The sequence below is a fragment of the Mesoplodon bidens genome (genome assembly GCF_964165515.1).
Source record: "Mesoplodon bidens genome assembly, chromosome: 1".
In the NCBI taxonomy this organism is placed as follows: domain Eukaryota; kingdom Metazoa; phylum Chordata; class Mammalia; order Artiodactyla; family Ziphiidae; genus Mesoplodon; species Mesoplodon bidens.
Genome location: NC_138176.1, coordinates 69095740 through 69123601, shown reverse-complemented (window position 1 = coordinate 69123601; position 27862 = coordinate 69095740). Strand labels below are relative to the sequence as shown.

At 47.7% G+C, this 27862-nt stretch overlaps 1 protein-coding gene across 1 annotated transcript in view; it reads left to right on the top strand.

The window, feature by feature from the left end:
• Positions 1-13100: 13100 nt before the first annotated feature.
• OTOP1 (otopetrin 1) overlaps positions 13101-27862 on the top strand; it is a gene marked incomplete at both ends in the record, with an annotated part of 42310 nt that continues 27548 nt past the window's right edge. The window contains 2 exons of the mRNA XM_081240554.1: positions 13101-13497; positions 24705-24841. Of these exons, the coding sequence (XP_081096680.1) occupies positions 13101-13497; positions 24705-24841 (534 nt within the window). The remainder of the gene's footprint in view (positions 13498-24704; positions 24842-27862) is intronic.

Sequence of the window (27862 nt, the reverse complement as noted above, 5' to 3'; positions counted from 1 at the left end):
TAACTGCCCTTCACTTAAAGATATTTTAAAGACTTTGATTCAGCTCATTGTTTCTTGAGGTGGGAAAGAGCTTGGTAGATTTTAAGAAATGTTTACATAGAATTCATAAAAATAAATAACAATCAGGAATATTTCACATACACTAAGGACTAATTTGAAAGAAGCAAAATTGCAGGCTCCGGGTCAAGGGAAGATTGAGAGTTGAACAGAAGAGTAAATTATTCTTAAAAAGGCCACAAAGATCTCTTCTAAGTCTCTCGGATTCAGTTCTGAAGTTGAGGAATGGGATTTTCCCAATTCGGCAGAAATGTAATGTGTAGCTATTTTATTTCTAAAGCAATGTGAGCAACTAGCTTTTAGTAGAGCTGTAGCTTTGGCAAACCTTATTATACCTCACTTTGGGTATATTCATGATGCCTTGAGATGCATCATTCCTTTCCACATACAAATGTGTTGTACTATTTACCATCTTCAAACAAACACCCAACATAGGGCTCCCTCACGCTTCTCCAGTTATTAACCATTTTTTGGGTCCCCTTTACAGCAAAACTCCACTGAAGAATTCTCCAGGCTCATGATATTCAATTGTGTTCCTCATTAAAAAAAATTGTATTAGGACGTATGGATGCAAAAGAGTGTGTGTAATGCTCCTTTATGTATAAAAATAGAGTCCAAAAGGATGTCAGGAACTTGGTCCCTCCCCAGCCCACACTCAGGGGTAGGAGTGGACCCTGGAGTTCACTCAGCTCATTGTTTCCCTTGCTCCTGCGCGCCCAGCCCGCAGCCTGATCCCCACTCTCTCTCAGGACCAGCAGGACTCCTCGTAATCCCTCCACCGCTGTCATGGCGCTGCCACAAAACCTGGGATTCCTTCTCATACCCTGGGCTGACTTCCATGTGCATCTGTCTGTATGTTCCGGTTATCACCTATCACTGCATAACAAACCACGCCAAAACTAAGTGCCTTAGGACAACCACCACCCTTTATTTTGCTCAGGAATCTGAAATTTGGGCAGGAATTGATAGGAAGAGCTTGTTATGCATGGGGTGACTCAACTGGGACTGGACGGTCCACCTCCAAGGTGGTTTCCTCGTGGTTGGCGAGATGGTGCTGGCCGCCAGTTTCACTCCGCCTGGACCTCTTCATGGGCAGCTTGGGTGTCCTCATGGCATAGTAGCTGGGATTCAAGCGTGAGCTTTTACATTAGTTTTCTGTTCCTGCTGTAACAGATTGCCACCAATAGTGCTAAAAATGACAGAAATTGATTATCTCACGGTTCCTTGGTTAGAAGTCTAATATGGGTCTCGGCAGGGCTGCATCCCTTTCTGGGGGCTCTTAGGGGAGAATCCATGTCCTTGTTCTTTCAGACTGTTGGCAGAATTCAGCCCCTTGCAGCTGAAGGACTGAGATCCCCATTTCCCAGCTGGCTGGCAGCTGAGGGCCGTTCTCAGCTTGGAGACGCCAGCCACATGCATTTCTTGCTCGTGTAGCCTTCTTCCTCCATCTTCAAAGCCTAGGACAGTGGGTCAACACATCCCACTTATACTTTGAAATCCTCCTGCCTCTTCTTCCATTGCCACATTGCTCTGACCCACTCTTCTGCTGCCTCCTTCACTCCTAAGGGTCCGTGTGAATACATTGGGCCCAATCACCTGAGTCACCCAACATCATCTCCATGTTTTAAAATCCTTACTTCATTTCGGTGTTCCTTTTGCCAGGTAACACAACATATTTATAGGTTCCAGGGAGTAGGGTGTGGACATCTTTGGGGCCATTACTCCACCTACCACGGTGTTCCTAGAGACAGGAAATGGAAGCTACCTTAAAGCGTGGGCTCAGAAGCTGAGTGTCACTTCCATCCTATGCTACTGGTCAAGCAGTCACAGATCCCATATTTAAGGGGAGGGGACATGGCTTTGCCCCATCCTAAAGGAGGAGTACCAAAAAATTTGGAGGTCATGTTATAAAATTGCCATAGTCTAGCAGCCACTGTGGAGAGCAGTAGGGAGTTTCCTTAAAAAACTAAAAATAGAATTGCCATATGATCCAGCAATCCCACTCCTGGGCATATATCCTGAGAAAACTTGAATTCTAAAAGATACATGCACCCCAGTGCTTATAGCAGCACTATTCACAACAGCCAAGTATGGAAGCAACCTAAATGTCCATCAACAGATGAATGGATAAAGAAGATGTGTATAAATACAATGGAATACTGCTCAGCCATAAAAAAGAATGAGATAATGCCATTTGCAGCAACATGGATGGACCTAGAGATTATCATACTAAGTGGAGTTAAGTCAGACAGAAAAAGACAAATATCAATGTCATATGATATCACTTATGTGTGGAATCTAAAATATGATACAAATGAACTTATTTAAAAAACAGAAACAGGCACAGACATAGAAAACAAACATACAGTTACCAAAGGGGGATGGGGATGGGGGAGGAATAAATTAGGAGTTTGGGATTAACAGGTACACACTACTATATGTAGAATAGATAAACAACAAAGTCCTATTGTATAGCACAAGGAGCTATATTCAATATCTTGTATAAACCATATGGAAAAGAATATGAAAAAGAAATATATATATATAATATATATATATGAGATTCACTTTGCTGTACAATAGAAACTAACATTGTAAATCAACTATACTTCAACAAAAAAAAAAGAAAAGTGAAAATTGCCACAGTCTAATCTCTGTTCATAAATTCTCTAGATTCCTTCCACATGCAAAAGTCATTTATCTTCCAGGAATCACTGAAGTTTCATCCCATGACAGCATCAGGTTCAGGCTTGAGCTCCCGGATCTCACCATCTAAATCAATAAAAGGTGCCTCATCAGGTGCAAGGTCCTCTCAATCTGCACACCTTTAAAGGTAAGTTACCTGCCAATTACAAACCAAACATACAGGGGTGAGATAGACATAGGGTGCTCGTAATAACATTCCCGTTCAAAGAGGGGTAACAAGGCACGCGGCCTCTGTTCCCTAAAAATTCTGAAAGCCAGCTGGGCATATGTCTCCCTCTCTTGATTAGGGACCAGTGCTGCTTCTTAGGACTGTGCAAAGCTTTAGGCTCTACCCTCTGGGCTCTATTCTGCCCTCTGTGTCATCCTTTTTTTAGTGGAAGCCGGTGGTTCTTCCACTAGAACAAGTCTCAGAAGAGCTGCTGCTTCCTTTCTTAAAAAAAATATTTTATTTATTTATTTGTTTGTTTGTTTGTTTATTGCTGTGTCAGGTCTTAGTTGTGACACGAGGGATCTTCCATTGCAGCACGCGAGCTCTTTGTTGAGGCACGTGGGCTCTCTAGTTGTAGCACCTGGGCTCAGTAGTTGCGGTGCGTGGGCTTAGTTGCCCCATGGCGTGTGGGATCTTAGTTTGCCGACCAGGGATCGAACCAGCATCCCCTGCATTAGAAGGCAGATTCTTAACCACTGGACCACCAGGGAAGTCCCAGAAGAGCTTCTTGGTAGCATTTAAAGAAATCTTTACCTCCTGGAGCTGGAGGGTAGACATAGCTAAGGATCAACACCGAACTGAATTGTGAGAGTGGCAGAGTAGCAGAGAAGGCTGAATTCTCAGTCTAGGAAAATATCCACCAGAGTCAGAGCCCTGATAGGGAAGGAGCAGGAATTTGAGAATTGGGAAGGGGATAACTGGTGAAATGCACTTGAGAACCTTGCACTCCTAGATTCCTCAGAACCTTCTGGACCTACAGAAGGGCCACCTCCCTCTTACTGGGTGATAGAGCCACTACTTGCTTGAAGACCATGCTGAGGCCCCAGAGGCGGTAGGAATCTTACAAAACAATGCTTGCTCTCCTCCATATTTGTCCCCATGTCCCTCCTGGCCACCCATCCATCCATTATTCTGGATCAAATGCTTGCATAGCCTTACTGGGGATGTGCTGGCCTGCTAAGTAGAGAGAGGGATCGTATGGCAAAGGTGCTTCAGGACCTGAATAACATATACTGACAAATACTTCAGGAGCCTGTGCCTGGGAGTAAATCATGGTGGTGCTGGATTAAAAACAGACTATAACATTGGTTTAGGGAGAGTTTGTCAGTGTGGGTGCTCCCTTTTGAAACAGGATTCAACACCCTGGCAAGGGCTTGAAGAGATGGTTCTAATCCACTGCTGTTATGGTTCTTGGAGACTTGGAAGAAGTCATGGCCCACATTAAACAAAGTAGAGATGCCAGGATCGCCATGACACATTGTAGGGGAAGGGATCAACGGACTCAGGGAAGTGGGCATGCTCAAATGGGTCCACCATGTAAGGTTAGAAAACCTACCACCTGATCTTTGGAGGACCCCAAAGGTTCTCCGTTGATCATGGAGATAAGGAATATGCCAATAAGAAGGGACAGGCATCATTGAGTTGGTCAACAGTGACTGTCCTCTGTAGGCCATGCTGAGGCAGGAATGCTGTTATAGAACTGGTCTCCCTAGCAGCAGTTGGAATGCTAGGATCCCATAATAGTGGAGCCTGTACCATTTTTGCTTTTCCCAGGTAGGTCTGACAGTGCACCTTCACAGCCTTGCCTCAGACCTACCTGACTCTTGTTATCTCCCATAATGCAGAACTGGATTATCTGACATTCTACATAATATCATACTGGGCCACTACACTGATGATCTACAGTCCTTGGATCTGATGAGCAGGAAGCAGCCAGTACTTTAGATGTCTTATCTGAAACAGGGTGGATGAGAAAACCTACTAAAATTCAGGAGGCTATAACTTTGGTGAAGTCTCTGGGGGTTCAGTGATCTTGAACGTGTCAGCATATCACCTCCAAGATGAAAGACAAGATGCTGCTCCTTGTACTTCCTCTTATTAAAAAAGAGGCAAATACTTATAGGGATTTCTAGACGTTGGAGGCAACATAGACTACATGGACTACATCTAAGTGTGTTACTTTGACCTATTTACTGAGGAACTCATTTTGAGGCTGCCCATTTTGAGTGGGTGTTGCAGCAAGAGAAGGCTTAGAAACATCTCCAGGCTGTAGTGCACACATTCTCCTACTCGGATCTTATAACCCAACAAAGAATGGCACTTGAAGTGTTTGTGGCAAATAGTGGTCTTATGTTGGAGACTCTAGCACAAACCACTAGGAGGGTCACAGCACAGACCACAAGGATTTTAGAGCAAATCCATACCTTCTTCTGTAGATAATTATTTCCCTTTTGAAAAATAACTTCTCACTTGCTACTAGGCCCCGGTAGAGACTGAATGTCCATCTGTTGCATGGACTGGAGTCATCTGACCCACCAAACCACAAGGTTGGGCATGCCCAGCAGTGATACATTGTTGAGTAGGAATGATGTAGAAGACTTGAACTTGAGCAGGGTTGAAAACCATGAATAAGTTGCATGCACATGTGGCTCAGTCCTTTGAAACCACTCCTCCTGTATTGTCTCCTTTCCTTTAATTCACACTTATGGTCTCATGGGGTTTTTTTCATGACTGATGAGAAAAAGCTCAGGCTTAGTTTACAGGTGGCTGTATGTGATACGACAAGACCAACCATCATGATATGACGTCCAACCATGTGGACAGCTGCGGCATTACAGACCCACCCAAAGGGATCCCTGAAGGGAAGGGTGGTAAGGGAAAATCTTCCCAGTGGGCAGAGTGTTGACTGGTACACAGGGTTGTTCACTTTGTCTGGATTGAGAGACGTCCAGAGTACAAATATACATGAACCCATGGATGGTTGTTAACAACAGGCTACCAGTTTGTCTAGATATTCAGTGACTTGGAAATAAAATCTGAAGATTGGTTACAAGGAGGTTTGGGGGAAAAGTGGGTGGATGGACTTCTCAGAATGGATTCAGGGTATGAAGATTTGCATCTCATGTGAATGCTCACCAGCGGCGTCCCCTACAGAGGAGCGGGATGAAATGGCTCTTCTGTGGGAGTCCGTCAGCCTCGTTGCCTGGCCACTCCAGTGCTTGCTCTACGGGCCCATGTACAGGGTACACGGTGGCAGGGATGGAGACCATGCATGTGCTCAGCAACACAGAAATCTCTCCAAGGCTGATGTGGTTAACAGAGTGCTGAGTGCAGAACCTGCTGTGATGATCTGAAAAAATAAAATTTTGGAAACGTCTTCCATTGAGAGGGGGAAATCTTTATCCCCTTCCCTTGAATCTGGGTGGGCTTATGACAGCTTTCACCAACATAGGATGCCATAAATGATGCTATATGGCTTCTCAGGCTAGGTCATAAAGGCCATACAGCTTTTGCTAGTTCTCTTGGAATGCTTGCTTGCCAGATGTTCCCTCCTGGTATGCTCCCTTTCAAAGCCGAGATGCAACGCTGTGAGAGGTTCAAGCCACACATAAAGAAGCCACGTCGAGGTGCTCTGATCGAGAGTCCCAGCTGAGCCCAGCCTTCGGGTTATCCTATTCCAAGCACCAGAATGTGAGTGAGGAAACCTTTAAATGATTCCAGCCCTGGCAATTGAGTCACCCCCGGCTGTTCAAGTCTTCCCAGGGAGGGACCTAGACATTGTAGACCAGAGAAAAAAACAATTCCTGCTGTGTCCTCTGCAAATTCTGACCCAAAAAATCCAACAAAATGATTGTTGTTATTTACTACTAAGTTGGGTAGTTTATTATGGCACAATGGAACAGATGCCAAGAGCAGAGATCAATGCTGAGCTGCTGATGTGGCACCTTTCCCTGGGGAGACCTGCCTGGTGGGTGATTATATGACACCCCTTCCGTCATGGAGGGAGTGGAGACTTGTCCTTCCTGGATAAGACACATATTCTGAAGATGTATTTGCCTTTCCTTCCCATGATGCTTCTGCTAGCTTTCCCATCTGTACACTCAGGGAGATTCTTAAAATTGTCAGGGTATTCTTAGCTTCTGAGCAAGGAATTTATTTCCCAGCAAAAGAAATGACCATGGACTCCACCAATCCTCAGGACTTAGCATCCACTCAGAGCCCATATCTAGCGTTTTCCAAAAGATCTGTGTAGGAAAAAATGACATTAGTGGGAAAAGTAGCTAAGTTTGAATAAAGCCTGTAGTTTCGTTAATGGTTTTACATCAGTGTTAATTTCTTCATTTTGACAAGGGTACCATGATGTGTAAGATATTAGGGGAAGCTGGGGGAAGGGTAAATAGGAGAGTCTATACTATCTTTGCAACTCTTCTGTAAATCTAATATTATTTCAAAAGAAAAGGTTAAGAAAAGAAGACCTGGTTTGGACCTCTCCCCAGAGAATGATCACCTTGCTGTAATGCTGTATGTCATTTTGTGGAGCCTTGGACGAAGATCCCCAGTATATTTGTGGCAGCGTTCCAGAGCTTTTTCTCGAGGAGACCAGCTCCCTCTTCATTCAAGGGTTCCAGGTCTGTGAACTGGCTCAGGTGTGGGAATTGAGAGTTTTTGACTGTCTTGCATAATGATTCAAGATAGGTCTCTATTTACCAATAATAGATCCAATAATGCTTTAATAGGCTGCCTGTTGTAGGTTGAATTGTGCCTCCCAAAATTTATGTTGAAGTCCTAACCCCTGATATCTCTGAATGTGACCTTATTTGGAAATAAGGTCTTTGCAGATGTAATTACCATGTAAGTTAAGACGAGATCATACTGGAGGAGGGTTGGCCCTTAATCCAATATGACTGGTGTCCTTATAAAAGAGGAGAAGAGACAGACGCAGACAGAGGGAAGATGGCCATGTGATGACAGAGATATAGATTGGAGTAATGCAACCGTAAGCAAAGGAATGCCAAGGATCCCCGGCAGCCACCAGAAGCTAGAATAGGCAAGGAAGGCTCCTCCCTACAATCCTCAGAGAGAGCCTGTCCCTGCCGACACCTTGATTTCCAAATTCCAGGCTCCAGAACTGTGAGCCAAGAAATTTCTGTTAAGGGACCCACTTGGTGGACTTTGTTACAGTGCCCTAGGAAGCTAATACACTGCTCACCTCTCTTATTCTTAGAAACTCTGGGATTATGTAGCCACCAGCAAACATAAGTGGGGACAAAATCTTCTAATTGGCACTCGGGTCCTCTTGCCTATCAGAGTAACTGTGCCCGTGTTATCTGTGGCACTTGAGCACGTCTGGTTGGCCTCTGCCCCTCTGGGGATTCTGTCATCCTCATTGAAATTGGGGAGCCCATGTTTCAGGGCAGCGTTTCTCAGCATCATCCAAGAGGCGCTGAATTGTCACAGGAGAGCAGCTGCCTGGTCAAGGCATTCCCAGCCCCTTACAATTAGGTGAGCCCTGCGACCAGCTCTCACGGTGGAATGTGGGTGGAGTAACGTGCTCCAGAGGTGAAAGCCAGGGGCCTGGATGCCATCAGAGCCCACCATTTCTCACACCCCCATGTCTGCCCACTGCTGAGCTGGGATCAATCAGAAGACATTGAGGTTCCTGTGCAGTTCAGACCTTTGAAAAAATGTCGTCGGCAGAAGGCAGAAAGCAGCGTGGGTAAATCTTTCAATCAGTTTTTCCCATTGTCTTGAGTAGAGAGGAAAGGGGACAGACTTTAGTTTCTCTCTTTGGTGTCCAGAAACTTACATTTCATTGCTTATTAAAAAGAATCAAGGTAGCCCAGACCAGGGAGTCCCACCTGATTTTCTGATGGGGATTGTGTGTTACCTGTCTTTGTATTCTAAGCGAGTTAAGGGTCATGCTAGCTGCTGTAGCAGATACCTTTCCAAATTGCAGTGGCTTAGCACAATAGAAGCTCATGTCTCACTCATGTAAGGTCCAGTTTCAGCAGGGAGAATGTGCTTCACCAGTCACTGGGGGCTCAGGCTGACAGGCTCCGCCGTCTTCAGCACGAGGCTCCAAGGTTGCCCTGGGTGTTGGTGTCAACATCTGGCTGGTGGCGGGGCGGGGGAGGAGAAAATGGAGGATTGTGTAGGGGTTTTTCATGGGCTAGGGCCCCGAGAGTGTGTATCACTTCTGTCCGCATCCCACTGTCCAGAACTTAGTCATTTGGTCCACTTAGATGCAAGTTGCCCTGGGAATTGAGTCCCTGGATGGGCAGACACTTCCCTGTGACAGCTCTATGCTCCGGAAGGGGAGCATGTGTTTAATGGACAGTTGGCAGCCTCTGCCACACAGCGTCAGCTCAGGGTCTGACACATAGTAGGTGCTCAGTAAATAACAAAGGGTCTTAGGTACATTGTATTTGGCAGGCACCTTCCAAAGTGCTTCATATGTATCAACTCATTTTGTCCTCATAGAAACTTGTAAGTGGTTACTATTAAGAGCTCCCTTTTACCAATGAGGAAATTGAGGCACAGTGAGTCTTAGTAACTCATCCAGGGTCACACAGCAGGAAGTGATGGAGACAGGAGTCAAACCTCGCAGCCTGGCTTTAGAGCTCATCCCCCTAACCACCACTTGGTGCTGCCTTTCCCTCTACATTCATGTTGACTTGAGCTGACATATGAAAAAGAGATAACGGATGTGAATGTGCCTTGTAAACGTGTAGAGTGAAATAAAAGCAGAGGTGGTTTTTATGGGACTCTAGGGCATTCACGGAGCCCTGGCCACCTGTCAGACACTAAGCTCTTTCTCTCCCAGGTTCCCGTGGCATTTGGCATAAACTGTGGGTTTCATCTTGTTGGCCCCAGGCCTGGTCCCATACCTGGCACATGAGAGGTGCTTAGGACCCATTTTTCAATAGATAAAAAGAAAAAAACACATGCTGGGTTGAGAAAACAGAATGAACCAGGTGTAGTTCTTGCCTTTAGGGAGCTCAGAGTAGGAAAGACAGTTAAAAAATAGATTATGCCATGTGGGAAATAGAGGGATGGAGAGGTGAACAGGTCCCCAGGGGACCACAGAAGGAATAAGCTGGGTGTCTTAGTTTCCTGGGGCTGCCCTAACAAAGACCACACTGAATGGCTTAAGCAACAGAAATTTATAATCTCACAATTCTCAAGACTAAAAGTCTAAGATCAAGGTGTCAGAGGGGTTGGTTACTTCTGGGGGCTGGGAGGGAAAAAGCTGTTCCGGGCCCCTCCTAGTTTCTGGTAGTCTCAGATAATCCTTGGCTTGCAGGTGACATTCTTTCTATATCTTTACATCCTCTTCCCTCTGTATGTGTCTATCTTCAAATTTCCCCCCTTTTCTTTTTTGCAGTACGCGGACCTCTCACTGTTGTGGCCTCTCCTGTTGCGGAGCACAGGCTCCGGACGCGCAGGCTCAGCGGCCATGGCTCATGGGCCCAACCGCTCCACGGCATATGGGACCCTCCTGGACCGGGGCACGAACCCGCGTCCCCTGCATTGGCAGGCAGACTCCCAACCACTGCGCCACCAGGGAAGTCCCAAATTTCCCTTTTTTATAAGGATGCAGTCATATTGATTGAGACCCACACTAATGACCTCAACTTGATCATTTGCAAAGACCTTTCCAAAGAAGGTCCCATTCACAGGTACTTCAACATCTTTTGGGGGGACACAATTCAATAGATATTTATTGAGTACCTCTTATGTGCCAGGCACCACTGTTCTACATGCTGGAAATACAGCAGTGGACAAGACAGGCCACATCCTTCTCATAGAGCTTTCATTACAGTGGGAGTGACAGGCCCCAGATATACACACACTCCAGGTAACGCTGTGTGCTAAGAAGGAAAATGAAGCAAGGTCAGGGGCTAGAGCACTGGCGGGGGGGAAACACATCCCAAGTCCCACCTCCCATTGATCTGATGAGAAGACGACACTTCACTTACTCATTCATACAGCCTCCATCCACTTGTGCATTCATTAACTCTTTGGTTTATTTACTGAGCACCCACCTGACTTGGCTCTGGGGACACCCAGCTGAAGGGCACCCTCTAAGCTTCATACTGATGAACACGTTTCCTGGTCCCCACCTGCCTTTTCACGCTATTTCTGTGCAATTGCTTCATCCTCTCTCTGGAACGCCCCCCTCTGCCCTGCCCCATGTCACCTGGCCAGCTCCTACTGCTATCAAAAGTGTACAGGTGGTGGGATAGGGAGGGTGGGAGGGAGACGCAAGAGGGAGGAGATATGGGGATATATGTATATGTATAGCTGATTCACTTTGATATTAAGCAGAAACTAACACACCATTGTAAACAATTATACTCCAATTAAGATGTTAAAAAAACCCCACAGGAGCTTCCCTGGTGGCGCAGTGGTTGAGAGTCCGCCTGCCGATGCAGGAGACACGGGTTCGTGCCCCGGTCCAGGAAGATCCCACATGCCATGGAGCGGCTGGGCCGGTGAGCCATGGCCGCTGAGCCTGCGCGTCCGGAGCCTGTGCTCCGCAACGGGAGAGGCCACAACAGTGAGAGGCCCACGTACCGCAAAAACAAAACAAAACAAAACAAAAAACAACCCACAAAAACAACTGTACAGGTGGTGCTTCCTCCGGGAACCTCTCAACCCTTCTTGGCAGACTCAGGGCTCGCCCAACCCTCCCGCCCTAGGCAGTCCTGGGTCATGAGCTCCTGGAAGGCAGGGCTGAGTCTCATGTTTGATACTCTGTAGCTTCTCAGCGAGTTAAATAGTTATCCATTGAGTGGGTCTCCACCAGAATGTCAGCTCCGTGAGGGCAGTCTTTCATAACTGAATTCCTGGCACCTAGAACAGAGCCTGAAATGATTCAGTGTAGTATAAGTGAGTGTTGACCACATAAATGAATGAACAAAGTGAAAACGTGAATGATGGCAAGTCCTCAGCTTGACTCCCTCCCAGCCCAGGGCTCACTCACAGCCAGGACCCTCTGGCAGTCAGAACCAGCTACGTAATTTGCTGGATCCACCGCAAAAATGAAAATATGGGTCCCCCTGTTCAAAAATTAAGAATTTCAGAACGGCAACAGCAGGATGTTAAACCAAGGGGGAAAGGGTGTGTCTCCTGGGTGCTGAGCCCTATGCTACTGCACAAGGGGCTTGCTCTGAGCCCTGCCTGCCCTTTCCTGGGCTCCATCCCCCAGAGGCTCCCTCCCAGCTTCCTGCTCCAGAGGGGCACTCTGGCGGATCAGGTCAGTTTGGGGGGGGCCTGGGGGAGCAGAGGGAGATGCTCCGGTTCCCCCGGCTCCAGGGAGGATCCCTGGCAGCCCCCAGCCCCAGCTCAGCTCACTCCAGAAGTAGCTCCCCATTCCCTTGGAGGAGGGAGAGAAATGATCTCTTTTCTTGGGAAGTGGCTCCTGTCTTGTCCGCATCTGGTCATCTCCTGGCAGACACCAGGTACACCAGACGGACAGACAAACATAGACACAAACGAAAAGGACACCCTGTCCCCCTATTCATAGATCTAGGGACAGGAGCTGCCACCCCCTCCCATCCTCCCCGACCCAACCAGACACACCCAAAGACTGACCTCCAGAGAGACACAGCAACACACAACAGAGAAAACAGACCGTAGAAATACGCAGAGACGAGGATAGGCAGACACTCACGCACACGGACGCGTTCGTCCGGGCTCACCTAGACCTCCGTGGTCCGCTACGGAGACGCTCAGGGGCACCAGAGGAGCGCACTCACCCGCGGGGCCCCGGACGCGCCGCTCCGCCGCGGCCACGCCTCCGCGCCCACACCCTCGGGCCGGCTCAGGGCGACACCTTGCCCCCCATCCCCCCTCTGGGAGCGGGCGGGAGGCACCTGTCATCGGGCAGGACTGGCTCAGCTGGCATCGGCTCAGGGGACAGAGGTGAGGACAGCGGGCGGGTCCGGGCGCGCGGGTCGGGGAGCGGGAGGACGCGCGGCCGTCGGGGCAGGGCTGGCCCCAGGCCGAGGCACCAGGGGCGGGGAGAGGCCCGCGTGGGTCCAGAGTGGGCGGAAGTGTTGCCCCGGACATTGAGGAGGGAGGGAAGGTGGGCGGTGCGAATTGGGGAGCGCGAAGAAGCCGGGGTCAGCCCGGGTCGGCGGGGTGCGGGGCGGGGGGAAGGTGGTAAGTGGATCGGGTGGGTACCTTGACCAGGGGTTAGAAGGCGGGAGATCCGGTGTCCGAGGGTGATCAGAACAGCGGGTTGGTTGGCAGAGGGCGTCGGGGCTAGGGCAGAGGACAGGGGCAGCGGGTGGGGCCCGGGTCGCAGCCACCCCCCGGGACTAGACTCAGTGCGGGTCCCTCAATGATGCCCGAGGGCCAGGGGGAGCCTGCCTCTCCCCAAGCGTTTCGGAGCAGCCCGGACAGGGCCTCTTCGGGGCCTGCAGCCTGCCCGCCGCCCCAGCTCCCGGCCCCGGGGCCCCCGGAGTCCCCGGCCCCTCGTCGGGGCGCCCTCCGCGCCAGCTTCCCGCAGAAGCTGGCGGAGGCGCTCAGCAGCCAGTATGGGCTGAACGTGTTCGTGGCGGGGCTGCTCTTCCTGCTGGCCTGGGCCGTGCACGCCTCGGGCGTGGGCAAGAGCGACCTGCTGTGCTTCCTCACGGCGCTCATGCTGCTCCAGCTGCTCTGGATGCTGTGGTACGTGGGCCGCAGCTCCGCGCACCGCCGCCTCAAGGACACGCACGCCGGCGCGCGCTGGCTCCGCGGTGAGTCCCCGAAGCAGCGAGCCGGCCGGCGGGTGAGTGCCCAGCGAACCCAGCCTGCTCGCCCGCTAGCCGCAGCCCGACAGCAGCTCTGTGCCCTTTCCTCCTCTGACTTCTCTCCTTTAGTCCTTTCTGCCTCCATCTTCCTGCACGTCGTTTCTGCCCGCCCCCGCCCACCTTCCCTTCTCCCTCTTTCTTCGTTAAGGATGGATTATTGCCATAGTCTCCTCTCTCCGCCTTCAGGTTCTTGCCTTACATGCCATCGTTGGAACTACGGTTACACAAACCTATTCACATCTTTCCTTGTTTAAAGCCCTGCCATGGTTCCACGGACCCCATGATGGAGGCCACACTGCTTATCCTGGCATTCAAGGCCCGCTAAGATCTGAGCCCAGATGGCCTCTTTAGTTTTATCCTCTCCTTGGCCCGCATTCTGTGCTCCAGTCTCAAAGGCTTTTAGTTCCCTTCACAATATTTCATGCTTATCTGCCTTTGCATATTCTATTCCCTCCTCCTGGAGTGCCTCCCACGTGCCTTGCTTTAGGAGATAGGGCTCAGGCCCCACCCCGTGCTCCCCAGTGATGCTTTTCAGACCCCTCTCTCACCTTTTGGGGTTCTGACCACACTCCTTCACCCCTCACTGCGCCCTGGGAAGGCACTGTGCCTCTTGTTGACACTTCTGTCCCCTCCACCACACTGGGGGAACTCTAAGATGCTCATCTCTTAGTCCTAGAGCCAACTCAGGGCCTGGCATAGGGTGGGTGCTAAGAAAATGCGCTTGAGATGAATGATGTAATCCATGAGTGGATACATGTTCAGGCAGCGGGGAATAGAAGCACTTGCTAGGTACTCACAACCCATTGATTGAAACGTTGTCAAGACAGGAACCCTCCCCTCCTCAAGGACCTTGCACTCTTGGAAGGGAGATAGACATGATGCAGGTCAAAGGGAGGAGGTGGTGGGGAGTCTGTGGAGAAAGCGGGTGCCTGAGAAATCTTCATGGGAGGGGCCGGGTACATTTCACTCTGTGTGGTCCAGGCACATCACAGGTCTCTGCTTGAGTTCTCATGTTCGATCTGAATTTAAGTCTCTCGTAGAGTGTGGCTGTCATTTTCCTTCCATGCTCTTGGGCACGTTACTTAGTCTTCCCACTCCCCCAGTTTCAGCATGTGTAGAATGGGAATCACACACGTGTAGGACCAGTGACTGCTGGGTACAGGGTGGGTGCCCAGCACACAGTCACTCTCCCTCCCACCCACACTCCCTTCAAAGGTCTGCCCCAATGACACCTTCTCTACACACCTGGCGGGAATTACTCCTCGCTCCCACGGACTGCCACAGCTCTCTCTGTGTAGAGCTCTTGGGCGCTTGTCAATTTCTGCCTTGCCTTATGACTAGTGGATATAAACCTTGTCATCTGGATGAGATTTTAGGTTTCTTAGGCTCAGGGACTGTGTCTAGTTCATCTTGCCTTTGGAAAAACTGCACACAACTGCAGCGTGGCCCAGATTCCTGCTCTGAAAGTAGTTGTTTCAGGGAAGTTCGTGGTTTTGTGACCCTATAAATGGCAGTGAATCCAGTGTCATAGCAAACAAGCAAACAAGAATAAAATGTTATTTTGAGGTTGTTGACTTAAACAGGCTAAAAAAATATTGCATACAGAGGCTTTTGACCTGTGGTTTCCTGTAGTGGCAGGATCCTTCCTTGGTCTTCCCCTCACTTCCTTCCTATTCCATCCTTCTGTTCTTCCTTCTTTCTTCTCTACTTCCCTTCTTCTTCTCTCCTCATCCATCCCTTCCTTTCTCTGTTACCCCTCCCTGTTCCATCCTCCCTCTCCTCCCTCCTTTCCTTTCTCTTGCCCTCCCTCCCTCTCGCCCTCCTTCCTCTTTTTCTCTCTCCTGCCCTCCCCTCATCCTTCCTTCCTCTCTCCCTCCCCCACCCTGTTCTTCCTCACCCTTCCCTCCTCTCTCTCTCCCCCACTTTCCAGGAAGACTCTAAGCACTGGGACCCCAGTCAATGGGTGAATGGTGGTGCCATTTCCCAAGACTGGGAAGACAAAAGGAGGGGTAAGAGTGGGGATGCAGAATCAGGATTCCTCTTGTGGACGTGTTACATTTGAGATGTCCATTAGACACCAGGTAGAGCTGGAGTAAATGAGGCAGTGTAGGAGAGCACATAGTAGGTGTTCAGTAAAGGGCGTGGCTGTTTAGACACTCAGCAATTTACCCCATAATAACATAACTATTCAAGTGAGCTATGTGGATGATGGAAGTGGTGCTGACCCTGAAAGTCTTGGCTTGATGTCTCAGCTCTGTTACCTTCGCCTTTCTGAGTCCCGGTTTCCTCATCAGTAAAATAAGACTACTGGCCACCTCTCAGGGAGGAGCTGGGAGAGGTCAAGTGAAAGCTGTTTGCAAAGCATTGTCTATCCCTGTAAGTGAGCTGCAGTTTATCAAAGAAGCAAGAGCCTAATTATCCCCAAAGTACACCAGGAGGCCATAATGCCAAGGGAAGTGCCTTCAGCCCCAGCAGGGACTGAGGATTTCCCTGGAATCCTAGCTGGATAAACAGGTTTGACTTAGCTCTGCCCTGGCTTCTGTGATGATCTTAGAAGTCTGGGGCTCTGAGAAAGAGCCAACCTGTGGAATTCTGGGCACTGAGGTTTTCCAGAGAACGGTTTTGGGTCTTGGTTCGGGCTGTGAGGCGTTTCTTTGAGCAGGAAAACATTCTGTCCCACCTACTGGGTGTGAGAAAGTGAAGACTTTCTTTGGAACAAAAAATATTGACTAATTTTTAAAAATGAGTGGAAATGATGGATTATTCATCCAGATCCTCTGTTTGCTAAGTAAAGAGATTGATTTCTTCTGGAAGAAGTGGCAGCAGCTGGGATATCTCATGCCAGTCGCGTGTGTCCAGTGACATGAAAACCTAATGAATAGCCATTTCTTCCTGTTAATTACCAGGGTCCTGTTTCTGTTCTGTTTCTGGTCTCTTAAAAGACTGCAGTGGTGAAGGTAGTCTTTTTCCTTGTTTCTGGCCTGTCTCAAGCCCAGAGAAGTGTTATTAACACAAAATCATGGCAATGACAACAGGAAGACTAATAGCCACATTTATTGAGTGCGTTTGGAATGCTGGTACATTAGAGGCGTTGTCCCAGTTGTTTGTCACAGTGAGGCTTTCTTTGTGCGTGTGAATAATCACTCCCAAATCTACTACTTTTATGAGATCAGATTTTTTACAAAGTGCTTTTTACTTAAAATGAGGCACATCCATGTATACGACACATTACATCTCTGTCCAGTGCACCATCCTTGGAAAAGGGCTGCTCAGAGCACCGTGTTCTTTATCCCTAAGGGGCTGCAAGTAAAGGGGCAGACGTGAGCTGCTTATGTAAGATCTGCCCAGGACAGGTGGCTGTACAGGCTGTAGAGATAAAGATTGGGACACAGTGATGGGTTTTAGAAACAGGCGGTCCAATGTGTGAGAAAGTGAAGGTTGCTAAAAGAAATGGTTCCAAGTGCATGTGTGAAGAGAGGTGGGGTGCCATGCGAGATGGCGGCAGAGAGCAGAAGAGGAGGGAGAGGGGAAGAATGAAGGCTGCAGGACACGAGGATGCAACCGCCCCTGCACCCAGGGGAGCCCACAGTCTAGGAGTGCAGCTAGGACTCACAGAAACCACTGGAGGATGATTGACAGGATTGCAAAACCTGGTGTGCAGTCCTGTGGCAGCGTCTGGTGTGGCCAAGGAGGGAGTGGTCAGGGTGGGTCACCGTGGTATTCCAGCCCACCCTGCTGACTTCGGGGCAGATGCAGCAAGTTCATGAGCACGGGTCTGGGCTTCACCTTGTTTCCCTCCTCAGAATGCACGCTCAGCTCACTTTGATCACCTCACTCCTCTGCAGACACAGCCTCTCCAGATACTCCTCGTTTCCTTGCGCTTCTGTCCCTGCTCTGGGTATAGTGAGCCCATGTCAGTGTGCCTGGCAATTTTCCTCCTTTCTTTAAAACAATAGTTTTCTTGAGATGTAGTCCACATAGTCTACAGTTCACCCATTTAAGGTGCACAAGCTGATGGTTTGTAGGATATTCACAGAGATGTGCAACCATCACCACAGTCAATTTTTAGAACATTTTATCATCTCAAAAAGAAACACTGTGCCCTTTAGCTATCATCCCCCAGACCCTCCCCAGGAATAGACAACCATGGATCTACTTTATGTCTCTAGACTCGCCTGGTCTGGACATTTTTTTTTTCTTCGGTACGCAGGCCTCTCACTGTTGTGGCCTCTCCCGTTGCGGAGAACAGGCTCCGGACGCGCAGGCTCAGTGGCCATGGCTCACAGGCCCAGCCGCTCCGCGGCACGTGGGATCATCCCGGACTGGGGCACGAACCCGTGTCCCCTGCATCGGCAGGCAGACTCTCAACCACTGCACCACCAGGGAAGCCCCTGGTCTGGACATTTTTATAAATGGAATCACATAATATGTCCTCTTGGCGACTGGCTTCTTTCACTTAGTGTAATGTTTTCAGTCTCCCAGCGGTTCTTGGGGTGGGTGTTATCACCCTTGTTTTCTAGACCAGGAAGCTGAAAGGGCATCAGGAGGAGGGTTGAGCCCCTGTCACCAGAAATATTCGGACAGAGTGAGAAAGAGAAGAGAGATAAGTTCCTGGCTTCGGGACAGAGGGTGTGATATTAGCAGGTGACAGAGAAGGCGAAACCTCTAACTTCCATTTGGCTTCTGTCCTCTTCATCGAGCAGAGGGATCTGTGGAACTTGCAGGGAACAACAGAGAAGGTGGCCAAGCCCACTGCATGGGGACAACTTTTGTGACGTCGGGGCAGAAACTTTGGTCTGGTTTTGTTCATCAGTCTGGACTGAGCTCCCATTCTGTGCCAGGCGCTGGCTGGGCCCTGGGGGCAGCAGGATGCTCAGGTTTGGCCCTGCATGGAGGGCTTGCAGGAGAGGGCAAAGGCAGTGCAGACAATGAGGGGCAGCAGAGCACGATGGCTAAGAGCTCCCCACCAAACCCCACCCCACCCCATGTAGCCTCCCTTTTCTGCCCCGGTTTCCTCATCAGTAAAATGGGGAGGAGGATACCCTCCCAACCATCACGTAGGGTTGTATGAGAATCAGTGAGTTTGTACATGTAAAATGCTTAGAGAAACCTGCTAAGAGAAATACATTATTATTATTAACTAAATGATTCATTGTTATGATGTGCAGGGGATAGATGGGTAGGCAGAAGGGTAGCCTGGGGCAAGGGTTTGGGGGTGTAGGGAGAGGTCCCAGAGGAGGAACTTCTGCTTTTGCTGGAGTCTGGAAGTGAGTCCAGAGATGTCAGCAAGATCTGAGTTAGCTGGAACCCTATCTGCAGACTTCAGATCTTGGTTTTGTCCAGTGGGTAGTGGGGAGCCATTGGAGGTTTTGAACAAAGGGAATGATGTGATCATACTTGTATTTCAGAATGATCACTCCATCTGCAGGGTGGGACCTGGTTTTCAGAGGAGTAAAACAGGAGGCTGAGAGGTCAGTTAGGAATTAAGTGGACTTAGGGAGAATATGTAGGGTCTCAGGAAGCTACCCTGAATTTTAAAAATGATAAAAGAATACACAGAATATAGAGAACTGAGCATAACAGCAACCCCCAGCAAAATTCTGGAGCAGATCAAGATGCAGGGAGTTTTGAGCAATTCCCTCACAAACAGGAGCAGTGATCCCCAAGGTCCAGCCTGGGGTCATCTTGAGAGGGTCTTGCCTAACTGCATGCATTATCATGCATGTTTGGGGTTTTGGGACGGGATTTCTGCTCTAGTAGAAAATGTAAACCTGATGTCAGGATTTCAGCCTCATGATGTAGCTGCCCAAAAAGCCGATGCTAGTCGGTCATTGATTGGAAAGGAGGTCAGGCTGCACGTGGAGTGTCACGTCCCCCTTTGAGCATCACATGGGTGCCTGCAGGAGGGTGGCCCCAGGAGGAGCGAAAGGATGTTCAGTCCAGGAGAGAGAGGATGTGGAGATGGTGGGGTGGAAAATGCTGCAGGCCCACCCCCGTCAGCTCCAGGTCAGCAAACGAGAGTCACTTCTTCAGGGAAGCCTTTCCCGATGCCTTCAGACCAGGTGTGGCTTCCGGGTTGTATGTTCTCATAACACCCTGTTTTCTTCCTAGCACTTCTCAAGCAGGAGATTGTGTCATTCAGTTCGTTTGTTGATCTGACCAGATGGTGAGCTCTTGAAGGCAAAGACCCTGTCTGAATGTAATTACCGTTATAACCTGAGCTCCTGGCACAGTGCCTAACATGTAACAAGTGCCAGTTGACATTTACTGAATCATCAGATGGATGAATGCACGGATGAATGGATGAAGGAATGAGTGAACCATGGCAGAATCTCCAGGGAAGAGGATGGCAGTTCTGGGAGGCTGACTGCAGTTCACTGTGGGGAAGAGCATTGTAATCCAAGCACCAGCTGGTGATGGAAGGGTGAGCCTCCCAGCCCTGGGCATGTCCAGGTGGAGACCAGGTGGCCGCTGGTCATGATGCACTGGGAAGCATCCTTGCATGAGATGGGAGATGTAAACTAACTTTGTGGAAACTTCCACCTCTAAGAGCCTATGGTTCCAAGATTCTAGACTTCTAGAAAGGATGTGGGAGCCTAACACAGAGGAGGAGTCTCGCCTCTGCCAACACTAGACATTTTAGGATTATTCTCAAGGAATGTGGCTGGGGCACTTTCTAATTGGTTCTAATTCATTAAGTGTTTCTTTGTGGTTGAGTGATGATGATGATGATAACATCCCGTTTATAGAATTTTCTATTTGTGGGGCACTGTTCTAGGTGCTTTTCATGTTATGACTCAGTTAATCTCCTCTACATCCCTGGGAGATAGTCAATCTTATTATCCACATTTTACAGATGAGGAAACTGAGGCACAGAGAAGTTAAGTAATTGCTCAAGGTCATCAACTATAATAAGTGGTAGAAAAAGGATTTGAAGCCAGGCAGTCAGTACCTACCTCTATACTCTGTGTACTGTGTTTTTATAGCATAATTGATTTTCTTTTTATTTGCGGTACGTGGGCCTCTCACTGTTGTGGCCTCTTCTGTCATGGAGCACAGGCTCCGGACGCGCAGGCTCAGCGGCCATGGCTCACGGGCCCAGCCGCTCTGCGGCATGTGGGATCTTCCCGGACCGGGGCATGAACCCGCATCCCCTGCATCGGCAGGCGGACTCCCAACCACTGCGCCACCAGGGAAGCCCTTTACTGACATTTTTATATCCCAAGTACCTGGATCATAGTTGAACAACAAATAGTTGTCAAACAATTATATTTGGCATACCTTCAAATATCTTTCTGTCTTTTGCCCTGACAAGTGGGTGCCATCTTGGCTGGGAATAGGGTTTTTAAGATGCAGTCCTTTCCTTGCAGTGGACTCTAGCTACTCTTCCGCTGGCTTCTGGTTTCCCACGATGCAGATGAGAAGTCTGGTGCCAGCTCATCACTCTATATTTTGTGTACTCCACAATTTATTCAATACTATATGTGTGTATTTTTGTTTCTCCAGCAGTCTTACTTGTTTACCTTTGAGCCCCTGGCAAAATGCCTCATGCATAGTATGAGTCCCTAAAATATTTGTTGTACAAATAAATGGATGGAAGGATGGATGAAGGAAGAAGGAAGGGCTTTAAGAGCGTGAGAAGGGGGCTTCCCTCATGGCGCAGTGGTTGGGAGTCCGCCTGTTGATGCAGGGGACACGGGTTCGTGCCCCGGTCTGCGAAGATCCCACATGCCGCGGGGTGGCTGGGCCCGTGATCCATGGCCGCTGAGCCTGTGCGTCCGGAGCCTGTGCTCCACAACGGGAGAGGCCACAGCAGTGAGAGGCCCGCGTACCGCAAAAAAAAAAAAAAAAAAAAGAGCATGAGAAGGCACGTGATGTGTTTGTTGCAACTCTTGAATTGTCAGTGGCAAAGAGCAGTGGTTCTCAAGGTGGGGTCCCAGATCACCAGCATCACCCCACCTATGAACTTGTTAGAGATGCGAATTTGGGGGCCACACCCCAGATCTATTGAATCAGAAACTCTGGGGGTGCGGCCCAGCACTCTGTGTTTTAACGAGCCCTCCAGGTGATCCTCTTGCAGTTTGCGAGCCACTGCTGTGGACCAATCTCATTTTATAGGTGGGAAAACTGAGGCCGGGAGCATGGAAGTGACCTGTCTGAACTCTCATGTTCCATTGGTGGCACAGCCAGGTTCCCAGAGTTACAGCCTGTGCCCTTACCACCCAACCAGACTGCCTCACCTCATCTTGCTATTTCTCTTTGTAATCAAAACGAACCATGCATTTATCAAACCATTTCAAAGCCCTGGGATTGATTCTCCACTCTTACGAAGTTTCTGATTTCACTGGGGCATTTCCAGGATTTAAGAAAATGTGACTTAGAGTTGTTTCTATAATGCTTTGAGCAATGGAAAGGAGCCAGGCGATTGCATTACTCTTCACTGGAGGCTTCTTAGGCCAGAGCTGTAATATTATAGCTCCCTGTTATGGCTCATGCCCTTCTCTCTTCTCTTGCCATAATTCACGTCAAACAAGATCCAGTTTCCTCTGTTCGTGGGAGAGAATGTATGAATGGTGGTTAATGTTGGCCCAGAAGGGGGATTAGGGACTGTGACATTGATCAAGTCCCCACCATCATTATGGTTTTCTTGCTATTTTTTTTCATTTGGTCACGAGTTTCTTTTTAATGTATTTTGCATATTCCTTCCCAGTCTTATTCATATGCATATTTTTTTGTTTATTGTCAACTATGCTGGATGTACCACCAGAGAACTTGCCTTTCTTCACTTCACTAGCCTGGCCCTTTTCATGCCACTGCTCTAGACCCCTCCCTATCATTTTGGAAAAATAAACTTTCTATTTTACAGATGAATTGCAAAGATAGTACAGAAAATTCCTGTATACCTTATACCCCTTTTATTATTTAGAGCAGGAATTTAGGATCAGAGAACTGAGATTTTTGAGCAGAGCAGTGACACTCTTAGATGGATCATTTTGGGGGGAAAACTTCTAGAGGACTTGTGTTGTTTTGGCCAAACTTTGTTGAATGTACGTCCCTTATCAGACCCTGGAATATGCATGAAGTCGGTACAATGATAAACAAGACATAATATTGTCTTCTACTTTCAGCTTGTGAGGCCAATAGTAGAATTTACTTTATATATATTTAAAACTTTTTAAATTGTGACAAAATAAGCATAACGTACAATTTACCAACTTAATCATTTAAGTGTACAGTTCAGTGGTGTTAAGTACATTCATATTGTGAATTCATTACAATTGTAATGTCCAACACTCTTTCATCTTGTAAAACTAAAAGTCTGTATCATTAAATAACTCCCCATTTCCCCCTCACCCCAGCCCCTGGTAGCCACCATTTTGCTTTTTCTCCCTATGAATTGAACTATTCTAAGGCATCTATCTCATAGGAGCACAGTCATGCAGCATCTGTCCTTCTGTGACTGGCTTATTTCACTTGGCATAATGTCCTCAAGGTTCATCCACGGTGTAGCAGGGGTCAGAATGCCTTTCCTTTTTAAAACGGAATCATATTCCATTGCACAGATATGCCAAACTTTTTTTTTAAAAAACAGGGCAATTAAAAAAATAAATTTATTTATTAAATATTTATTTATTTACTTTTGGCTGCATTGGATCTTCGTTGCTGCGCGTGGGCTTTCTCTAGTTGCGGCGAGCAGGGGCTACTCTTTGTTGCAGTGCGCGGGCTTCTCATTGCGGTGGCTTCTGTTGTTGCAGAGCATGGGCTCTAGGTGTGCAGGCTTCAGTAGTTGTGGCACAGGGCTCAGTAGTTGTGGCTCACGAACTTTGTTGCTCCGCGGCATGTGGGATCTTCCCTGACCAGGGCTCGAACCTTGTCCCCTGCATTGGCAGGCGGATTCTTAACCACTGCGCCACCAGGGAAGTCCCTGCCACACTTTATCCGTTCATCCATTGATGGACACTTGGGTTGCTTTCACCTTTAGGCTATTGTGAATAATGCTGCCATGAACATGGGTGTACATGCTTTGTGTACCTGCTTTTGATCCTCTTGGGTATATTGCTGGACCATGTAGAGTTACGGTTTTTAAATTTTTGAGAAAGTGCCATACTGTTTTCCATAGCGGCTACACCATTTTACATTCCATCAACAGTGTATAAGGGTTCCAATTTCTCCACATCTTTGCCAACATTTGTTATTATTTTACTCTTCTCCCCACTCCTTCTCTCCCTCCCTTCCTTCCTTCCTTTCCCCCTTCCCCTCGCTCCCCTCCCCCTCTCCTTCCCCCTCCCCCCACCCCTTTTCTTTCTCTTTTGTGGGTAGCAACCATGCTAATGCATGTGAAGTCATATTTATTTTCTTTTTTTTTGACCATGGCACACAGCATGTGGGATCTTAGTTCCCTGACCAGGGATCGAACCGTACCCCCTGCAGTGGAAGCATGGAGTCTTAACCACTGGACCACCGGGGAAGTCCCTGAGGTGGTATATCATAGTGATTTTCATTTTCATTTCCCTAATGATTAGTGATGTTGAGCATCTTTTCATGTATTAATTATCCATTTACATATGTTCTTTGGAGAAATGTCTATGCAAGTCCTTTGTTTATTTTTTATTTTTTTTAATTAATGGTTAAACTGTAGTTCTGTATGGAGTCTGGATGCTCACACCTTATCAAATATACAACTTGTGAATATTTTCTCCATTCTGTGGGTTGATAGTGTCCTCTGATGCATAATTTTTTTTTCATTTTGATGTAGCCCAAGTTACCTATTTCTTTCTTTTGTGGCTTGTGCTTTTGGTGTCATATCCAATAAGTCATTGCCAAATCCGACATTATAAAGATTTTCCCCTATGTTTTTGTCTAAGATTTTTATAGATTTAGGCTTTACATTTAAATCTTTGATTCATTTTGAGGTAATTTTTGATATACTGTAAGGTAAGCATCCAGCTTCATTCTTTTGCATGTGGATACCCAGTTTCCTAGCACTAGTTGTTGAAACAAATGTACTTTCCCCATTGAATTGTCTTGGCACTCTTGTCAAAAATCATTTGACCATTTATGTGAAGGTTTAATATAATTTATTTTGAAATGATATTAGTGCATATTAACACTTATATGTGAGTATTTCTACCCTTCCCCCTCCCCCAATTTAGGTAGTATCACGTTGTTTGCAGTCATTACCATCATCCTGGGATGCCTTAAAATTGGGTACTTCGTTGGATTTTCTGAATGTTTATCAGCCACAGAAGGAGTTTTCCCTGTTACCCATGCGGTACATACTCTGTTGCAGGTAAATCACACGATGCTTGTTGCTTGTTGCTTGTTGCCTGGATTCCTGTTAATTGTATCCCAGGGTATATAAAACAGCCCTTCAGCTGCCTGCACTGTAAAGTGGGACTGTGTCCTCTTGGCCATTTTTGTGGGAATCTTAAGTGGCAGAACTTACACTGATGAAGAATCAGGAAACTCTGCTAAGTCAGAGTCCACCAGAAAAGGCTCTGGGGAATTTTAATTAACAGTTTTATTGAGATATAATTCACATATTATACAATTCACTGATTTAAAGTGTACATTTCAGTGGTTTAGTATATTCATAGGGTTGTGCTTCCATTACCACAGTCCATTTTAGAGCATTTTCATCACCCCCAAAAGAAACTTTGTGCCATTACAGTCCCTCCTCTGAGTCACTGAGACCTCTTCTTTGTTCATTTGTTTGTTTGCTTACTTGCGGAATAAATTCTTTAGAAATGAATGAGAGGTTCATTCTCAGCCTTGGTCAACTTGGTGTGGGTAAGAAATAAGGATTTGATATATAATTTAAACCTATAGCTTAGAATCAGAAAAATCTCATGTTTGAAAGAAACCTTAGATGGATCTCCAGTGTAGCTTCCATCCTTGGCAGAAATCCCTGGAAATGGCTATCAGAGCTGAGATAATGGTAAAAGTAATAAGTAGTATGTCTATAGGACTTTTGCAAAGTACTTTTAATTTTCACTTCGTGTAATGCTTTCAACAACTCCACGAGAACTGTCGGATTGTCACACTAAGGAAGAAGAGGGGACAAATGACTTGCCCTAAGTCACAGCCAAGATGCCATGATTCCTGTTTTTTAATTGAAGTATGGTTGATTTACAACGTTGTGTTAATTTCTGCTGTACAGCAAAGTGATTCAGTTATACATATATATATATATACATTCTTTATATATATATAGACATTCTTTTACAGATATATTGAATACATTCTTTATACATATACATATATATATATATATATATATATATATATATATATATATATATATATACATACACACACACACACAATCTTATGCATATATATATATTACATTCTCCATGGTTCTTCTCCACAGAAGTCACCCAGAAAGACCATGAACTTGGTCCAGGGATACTGTTATTGCTCAAAATATTTCTGCATTCCCGATTTAGGAGCATCCTTCAGGACCAATTTCTCACCTCCGAATGCCAAGGATGCCATTTTTAATCTCAGTCTTTTATAAGAAAGTGGTCTCCACTCTGCACCCAGGGGACTGCCAGTCAGCTCTTGGTGACCTTATGGTGTTTCTTGAGATCAAACACACTTTCACTCTCACAAGTGAAGCTCTGTGAGAGACAAGCCTGGCAGCAGTTTGCCTCTGCGGGAGGAACAGGGTGGCAGCTTCCAGGGAGACTTGTTTGAACAGGTCGCCTTGTGTTTTGAGAGTTGTTAAGGGCTGAATTGTATCCCCTGCATTCAGATGTTGAAGTCCTAACCTCCAGGACCTCACAATGTGACTGTGTGCAGATAGGGTCTTGACAGCGGTAATTAAGGCTAAATAAGGTCATGAGGGTGGGCCCTAATCCAATAGGACTGGCAACTTTATGAGAAGAAGAGGGGAGGACACAGACACACAGTGTGAGGATGCTGAAGGGAGGTGGCCATCTGCAGGGCAAGGAGAGGGGCCTCAGGAGGAACCAACCTGCCAATACCTTGATCTCAGACTTATGGCTTCTAGAACTATGGGGAAATTAATTTTGGTTGTTTTAAGCCATCCAGTCTGTGGTACTTTGTTCTGGAAATGCCAGTAAAGGAATACAAGAGTTAACTGGCTATTTATTCCAGGGGCGTCCAATCCCATGATGACAGTCTTATAGTGATGCCAGTGACAACATGGAAAGCCTTAGGGGACCAGAAAGAACTTCCTTCCTCCCTCCCTTCCCCCTTCCCCCCTTCCTCCCCCCTTCTTTCCTCCCTCCCTCCCTTCCTTCCTCCTTCCTCCCCCCCACCACCTCCCTCCTTCCACTCTGCTCTCTCTCTCTCTCCCTCCCTCCCTTCCTTCCATACGGGGCAAAACCCTGTGTTCAGTACTGTGTCCAGGGTTGAAACGCCGTGGTCTGTGCCCTGTGGAGGTGTCAGAGCGGGAGACAATCACCAAAACAGACTCTGTCAGCACTGTCAATGCTTTGACATAATCGCCCAGAGGGGGCGCCAGGGAGGGCCTCTCACTAGCTTTGGGGTGCGGGGTGGTTGTCAAGGAAAGAGGGGTGTGGTGTGTCAGACACCATTACAAAGGACATCTGGGGCTGTGAAGTCTCTCCACCAGATGGGGAGAAGATGTGTGGCCCGTCGGGGGAGGTGAGCAGGGGTGACGGGCCTGGACTGGAGCCATGGTTTAGTGTAGGGCTTATAAGCATGGACTCTGGTCAGACTACCTGGCTTTGGCTCACACCAGCAGTGTGACCTCGGGCAAATGTCTTAACTTCTCTAGGCCTCATGAGTCTCATCTGTAAAGATGCCTCCTTCACGGGGTCGTTGTGAGGATTAAGGTGCTGCGTGTAGAACACTTTGCAGGGAGCGCTTGGTCAAGGCTGACAGCTACTTAGCAGCTTTGACTTTACCTTGAGGGCAATGGGGAGCCATTGAAGGTTCTGGGCAGAGGAAAGACCTGGACAGAAGTGAGTTTTCAAAAACTGTTACTTGGTGGGTTGGGGATCTCCTTCTTCCTCATTTAAGGCATTTGGTCAGTAGGTCAATTAATCAATCTTTCTATACCTATTGGACACTTACTACGTGCATTTGTGACGTTAGATGATGGGAGAATAAAAAACATTACTTTCTAAAACATACTATTTATTTTAAAATTATGGTAGAGTACACATACCATAACATTTGCCACCTTAGCCTTTTTTTTTTTTTTGCGGTACGCGGGCCTCTCACTGTTGTGGCCTCTTCCATTGCGGAGCACAGGCTCCGGACGCGCAGGCTCAGCGGCCATGGTTCACGGGCCTAGCTGCTCCGCGGCATGCGGGAT